The 6,695-nt window shown below is 33.8% G+C and overlaps 1 protein-coding gene across 1 annotated transcript; it reads left to right on the plus strand.

Annotated features, from left to right (window-relative positions):
• Positions 1-6,038, plus strand: shbg (sex hormone-binding globulin). The gene is made up of 8 exons (XM_051124979.1): positions 1-206; positions 1,737-1,828; positions 2,516-2,705; positions 4,405-4,566; positions 4,664-4,823; positions 4,903-5,039; positions 5,152-5,338; positions 5,548-6,038. Exons 1-8 carry the CDS (start codon positions 126-128, stop codon positions 5,703-5,705), a joined length of 1,167 nt encoding a protein of 388 aa, XP_050980936.1. The 5' UTR covers positions 1-125; the 3' UTR covers positions 5,706-6,038.
• The last annotated feature ends 657 nt before the right edge of the window (positions 6,039-6,695 follow it).

Raw genomic sequence — 6,695 nt, forward strand, 5'->3', positions numbered from 1 at the left:
CTGGTCTTCTGGGGCAGCTGTTTGCTAGACTGGAGTTTACTCATTTCTCAGAGTAAGAGAGCTTATATTCTGATTCCATTACCTCTAGTTTCTACTCATGCTCTAACCTCTGGAGTTAAAAGAGAATGAACTATCTAAAGAAAGTGGTTGTACTACTGTTAGGCCCGTACCTGATTCTGCTGTGCAGGACAGCGTCAGGTGATCAGGTGAGTATGAGATCTAAAGAAAAAAGTTCTTTTTTAACAAGAGTTCAACGAGATATAATACAAAGGCTTTTTATTTGTTACTGGGCAATTATGTTGAGAAACTAGTGCTTTTTACTGTTAAATATAATACGAAAGTATAAAACTGCAGAATAAATTCCATGCAACTAAATCAACAGAAATTAAAAAGTTGACAGCACAGATATGAATGATGATTATGTGTACTTGCTTACTTGATCTACTTCACCTACTTTAAAATGCATTTGAGAAAAAATTTAAAAAATATATAAAAAGTTTAACTTTGAAGTCATATAATGCCAAATAAAATAAACTTGCTTTGCCTTTTGAAAGATTGTTCCCCCTTTTTAATATCTTCTAAACTCCAGCTAAAGAAAAAAAAAAAAAAAAACTTTCTTTAAATTAAATTCCACATTTTTAAGTTAATTTGGATAAAATGGAAAGCAATATATTATGTAATGTAAAAATTAAAGCTAAAATTATTCAAGCCAGCTTAGATATTTAATAGACAATATTGTATAATGCCTGTTTTTTTTTTTTTTTTTTTAATTTCTTATAAACTAATTTTTTTTTGTATTTGGATTATATAAAATGTTATAAAACTTTTTATTATTAATTTAAATTTCTTTATTTAACATATGTATGACATTTAAAGCATTACACAATGGATTTCATTTAATGGATTAAAAAAAAAAGTTAATTAATGCTTAAATAGGCTTATATATATATATATATATATATGAAGAGATCATTTGCAAAAACAGATAACTCCAGTTTAAAAAAAAATTAAAAAGCATGTTTTTTTTTTTTATTGTGCATTCCAATTAATCTCAATTAAACTGCAGTTGGGTTATTCTGATATAAAGTAAAAAGAACAAAAAAATAAAAACATGATAAAATCATAAAAAAAACATGATTTTTGAAAACTGTAAAAAAAAAATCTGTTTTTGCAAATAAACTTCATATATAGATATAGATAGATCAATACATAGATTTTAAATGCATTTACTCTAATATAGTGATTGTTAACAGTTTATGAAAAACATCTAAGCTCTTTTCTGTAGTAACTATAGTTTTCCTATTTAACAACAACAAAAATATCCTGAACCAGTATTGGCATGTTAAATTAAATCACTTTTTGAATAACGATACCTATGCATCTGCTAACTTGTCCAAATTCTACATTTCAAAAGATATTAAAGATATTACAGACCACAGCACGCATTGTATATTTCGAGCTAAGTGGCTGTCCTGGAAACAACTTCAGCTGACAAAGTTGTCGCATGTTTGGCGTATTTGACTCTGAATTCACTGAACCCTGGTTCCACACTTGCCCGGGGCAGCAGTATTTACACTGGCGGCTTGTCTGGGATATTGCAGATGCTTGTGTTTACCTAGCCTTTAGCGAGGGTGCGAGAGATATGTCTAAATGTAATCTGAGCATGCTTGGCTGCTGTATGATGTTTGTTGTATGATGTCAAACCCATTCTCTGATTTTTGGGATGGCTGAGACAGATATCTGGCAAGGGAATCATCAATCTTGCACATAGACAGTCCAAATGGACTCCCTTAATGCAGATGAGCGCAAACCTCTCTGATGTCACGAGGTAAGTTGACTGGATTTTGCATCACTTTCTTGGCGCAATAGTTACTCATCGTTAGGGCTGGGCGATAATTCGATAACGATAATTTTCTCTATATAATTTTCCTCGATAAAACGATATGAGGAGTTCGATAAATGTTCGATATAACTTTTATGTGCCAAAAGCGGAACGAAACAGCGCGTCTCATTTGAATGGCGCCACATAAAACCATACAAAACTGAGCTTGCTACAATTTTTACAGATGTTACTGATTGATAATGAACAAAAATTTACCTCTGCATCCTCAAGCTACTATCAAATGTGCATTTCTAAGAGACTAATAATTATTATTATTATTATCATCATTATCATTATCAGACAACCCAAACCTGTTTCTTAATTTGAAACAATATAACTCATTAGAACATGCAAAAATTAATTTTTCCATTTAGATATTTATTTTGTTAAGGACAATTAATGGTCTGGCTTCTACAACTTCCACTTTGGAGCAAAAATCTGACTTTAAACTGGAAAGAAATAAAGATTTGACATTTATTGTGATAATTATCGATATCGACTGATATGAAAAAAATTATCGTGATAATTTTTTTGCCCATATCGCCCAGCCCTATTCACTGTGTATCCAAATCAAACATACAAAACATCATAGTGGCAGATTTCAATGTGAGATGTCTTACCTCGCACATACAGCATCAAATCTTCCTTTGAGTTTCGTACTCTTGACCCGGAGGGGGCTGTTTTTTATGGAGACACCAAGGAAGGACAGGACTGGTTTGTTCTTTCACTGCGTGATGGCATACCTGAAATGCAGATTGGGAAAGCTGACATCTTAGTGAGCGTAAAAGGAGGTCGCAAACTCAATGATGGGGCTTGGTATTTGGTAAATACTGTTTATCTTTTCTTCATCTCTACTGATAAAAGCCTGATAGCAATTTAAAGCAACGGCCCTTGGTACTACGCTGCTATGTACACCAAAGTGTAAAAGTTGTATGATTTTTTAATGTTTTTGAAAGAAGTCTCTTGTTTCTCTTCTCTTGATGCAATTCTGCATGATATAAACTTGCAGTTCTGAGTCGCAGATCTGAGAAATAAAGTCCCAATTAAATCTGACTTTATAATTCACAAGTGCGAGTTTATATCACGCAATTCTGACTTTATAACTCACAGCTGCTAGTTTATATCTCACGATTTTGAGGAAAAAGTCAATTGCATGAAAAAGTCAGAATTGTGAGATACAAACTCGCAATTGCAAGAGAAAATTCAGAATTGCAAGATACAAATTCGCATTTGAGGGAAAAAAGTCAGAATTGCGAGTTTTTATTTAATTTACTTAATTTTGACTTTATAACTCGCAATTGCGAGTTTATATCTGGCAATTCTGACTTTGTAACTCACAACTTCATATCTCACAATTCTGAAAAAACGTCAAAACTGTGAGGTAAAAAGTCGCAATAACCTTTTTTATTTTTTATTCTGTGGCGGAAACGGGGTTCCATAATAACAGTAGGTAATTCGGCCAAGGCATTTTATGCGAGTGGTGAGAGATCAACACCGATATTCAGGATTTGAACGGCAATAAAGTCACAGACTATGCTGAAAATAACTTACGTCCCCACGAGAAACAGTTACCATCTGATGTTTTTAAAGGAGAAGTCTACTTCCCGAACAAAGATTTACAGATAATGTACTCACCCCCCCTTGTCATCCAATATTTTCATGTCTTTCTTTCTTCAGTCGTAAAGAAATTATGTTTTTTGAGGAAAACATTTCAGTATTTTTCTCCATATAATGGACTTCTATGGTTCCCAGAGTATTTTCATAAAAATAATGCAATTTATATACTTTTTAACGTCAAACGCTTGTCTTGTCTTTCTCTGTCTGAACTGTTTTTTTCTGGTTCATGACAGTTAGGGAATGTCGGAAAAATCTCGTCTCATGTTCTCCCTCAACTTCAAAATCGCCCTATACTGCTGTTTTACCTTTTTTGTTAAGGGTGTTTGATCTTCTTTGCATGTTCACTTTGCAAAGACTGGGTCGGTACTTCTGCACTGATATAGGATGATTTTGAAATGATTTTTGTACTTGAGGAAGAAAATACGATTAGAGTATTCGACATACCCTACCTGTCTTGAGTTCAGAATACACAGAGTTCAGGCAGAGCAAGACAAGATGAGCATTTGAGATTAAAAAGTATTTAAATTTTTTTTTTTTTAATGAAAATAACCAGTCGCTTCACTAGATAAGACCCTTCTTCCTCAGCTGGGATCGTTTACAACCGCATCTGGGATCGTTTGAGCCGCATTTAAACGCCATTTTGGAAGTTCAACCATAGAAGTCCAATATATGGAGAAAAATGCTGAAATGTTTTCCTCAAAAAAACACAACTTTAGGACTGAAGAAAAAAAGACATTTTTGTTCTGCAAGTGGGCTTCTCCTTGAAATGTTAAAAAGCGGTATTGCCTACTATTTTTGTGGAAACCACAATACTTTTTTTCCACAGGATTTACTGATGAAATGTGATTTAGGATTTATTGATTTAGTAATAAATCATCTAAGAACTCTCTGTTGGTTTTGGACAGCTGGAATTGCGCAACGAGGGCAAATTTGTGGTGCTAGAGGTAAACAACAAGGTAGAACTTGTAGTGGGTCTTCACTCTAAACTGGCAGAAGATGAGCTAACAGGAAAAATACGTCTTGGTCTTGGAGGTATGTTGGTGGACAAACAAAAGCTTTTCCATCCAGTAAGTTTACTTATTTTCCTTTAATATTTAAATATATCCATCACCGATAGCATTGATTGACCACATAAAATGTCCTGTCCTTTATTTTATTTCACAGTTTGAACCAGAAATGGATGCTTGTATAAGAGGTGGGCTTTGGCTAAATCTCAGCACCACCTGGGATACAGACTCAACATGGGAACCCAGGCCCTGCTTCTCCGAGATCAAGAAAGGGAGCTATTTTCCAGGAACTGGAGTGGCTACGTTTAATACATCTGGTGAGTGAAAAAACTTGCATTGCTTAAGCTTGCATTGTAGATTAGATGACATTATCCTTCCATGCACATATCACGGCAGATCTTCCTGGACTTGAGACAGAAGAGGCTGGTATCACAGTCGAGATCTTCGGATCCTGGACTGGGACAACGTTGAGTCTCCAAAGCACAGGATTTGAGTATGTTTTGGGAGAGGCAGATGGAAATAAAGATGTCAAGGTATGTACACAGTAAAAAAAAATCATTTGTAACATTAATTAAATGCTATTTTATGCATTATAATGTCAACTAATGGGAAGTGTTACCCATTAATGTGTTTGCACTGTAACAGGAGGTGCAGTTGGGCCTGAAAGAGGGATCGGAAAGTGTTGTCCCTCCCCGTGAACCTGCAACACTTACTTTCACCATACTGAAACATTCACTTGTGGCAAACAGCAAATCAGTGCGTGAAACGGAAAGTCTGGACTTTTTCTCCATGTGGAAAAAGGGGATGCTACTGACTTTTGGGGGAGTGCCAGGTAAATTTGCGAGGTGGAAGTAAGCAAGAATTTCCGTGCTTAAGCAGTCCTCCACTCAACAATATCCTCTGCGGTTTGTGTTAAAGTCTGTATGTTTCACTTGTGTCTGTCTATTAGACAACTTTTTCTGTATTGAACAAATCCTTCTGTTTCACATTAAAGCAGGGGATTTGTTTTAGTTAATTCACTGAACGCTTTTTTTTTTTCAGGTGACAGCAAGGAGGCAAATAGTACACAGTACCTGCGTGGGTGTCTGGAGAAAATCCTTGTCCAAGGCCAGGTCATTGATCTGGATCGGGCATTGTACAAACACACAGCGGTGTCATCTCACAGCTGTCCTACAGAAGCAATGAATGAACTCACTTAATAGAGATACAAGGCATTCATCCTGGCAGACTAAACTTTAAGATTCCCCTCATGTTCCACACATCTTTTATCTGTCATAGGCCTATTTAAAAAGCTTAATGTTTGGTTGAACCAAAACCTTCAAAAATGTGCTGATGGGCTGTTATGTTACACTGAGCAGTAAAATACATTTGAAATTAAACAGCACATCTTTCAGGTACATTAATGATTGTAAAAGTTAAATTCCTTTGAAATATGTTTACAAACACATCTAAAAGGGAATGTATTTCACTGAACATCTTTTAATCAACAGCAACAAAAAACAAACAAGATCAATAAAAGATTTATTGTTTCATTGCGGTTTCATTATTGTATCATTCCAAGCAAATACAGAAAAATGTGCAGGTTATGTATATAAATAAATAAATTAATTATGGGTTAGTCTGAAAATGTCTTTGATAATCAAACCTAACTCTTTTCAACCACAACTTTGTTTTGACTATATTACAATCAATCAGTCAGTACATTCCCGTTCAAAAGTTTGTAATCAGTACGATTTTTGATGTTTTTTACATAAGTTTCTTATGCTCATCATGGCTGTATTTACTGATCAAAGATACAGTAAAAAAAAAAAACTGTAATACTGTGAAATATTATTGCAGTTTAAAGTAATGGTTTTCATTTTTTTAATACTTTAAAATATAATTTATTCATGTGATGCAAAGTTGAATTTCTATCAGCATCATTACTTCATTCTTCAGTGTCACATGATCTTTTAGAAATCATTTTAACATGTGGATTTATTAAAAATGTGCTGCTTAATATTAAAAAAAAAAAGGAAAAGAAGGGAAAAAAGTACACCGTTTATTTAAATGTTTATTTAAAAGTCTTTTGTAACAATATAAACTACAATTCAAAAGTTTGGGGTCGTTTTTTTTCTCTTTTTTGAAAGAAAATTCAAAAATTAATATTCATTATTATTATTTTATTTAGCAAATGTGTTAAACTGATA

The sequence above is a fragment of the Labeo rohita genome, chromosome 12 (genome assembly GCF_022985175.1).
Source record: "Labeo rohita strain BAU-BD-2019 chromosome 12, IGBB_LRoh.1.0, whole genome shotgun sequence".
In the NCBI taxonomy this organism is placed as follows: Eukaryota; Metazoa; Chordata; class Actinopteri; order Cypriniformes; family Cyprinidae; genus Labeo; species Labeo rohita.

Coding starts and splice junctions, on each gene's coding strand:
- shbg (XM_051124979.1), top strand. CDS start 126: ATGAACTATCTAAAGAAAGTGGTTGTACTACTGTTAGGCCCGTACCTG. Junction 2,706..4,404: donor ATGATGGGGCTTGGTATTTG/GTAAATACTGTT, acceptor GGTTTTGGACAG/CTGGAATTGCGCAACGAGGG. Junction 4,567..4,663: donor AACAAAAGCTTTTCCATCCA/GTAAGTTTACTT, acceptor TTTATTTCACAG/TTTGAACCAGAAATGGATGC.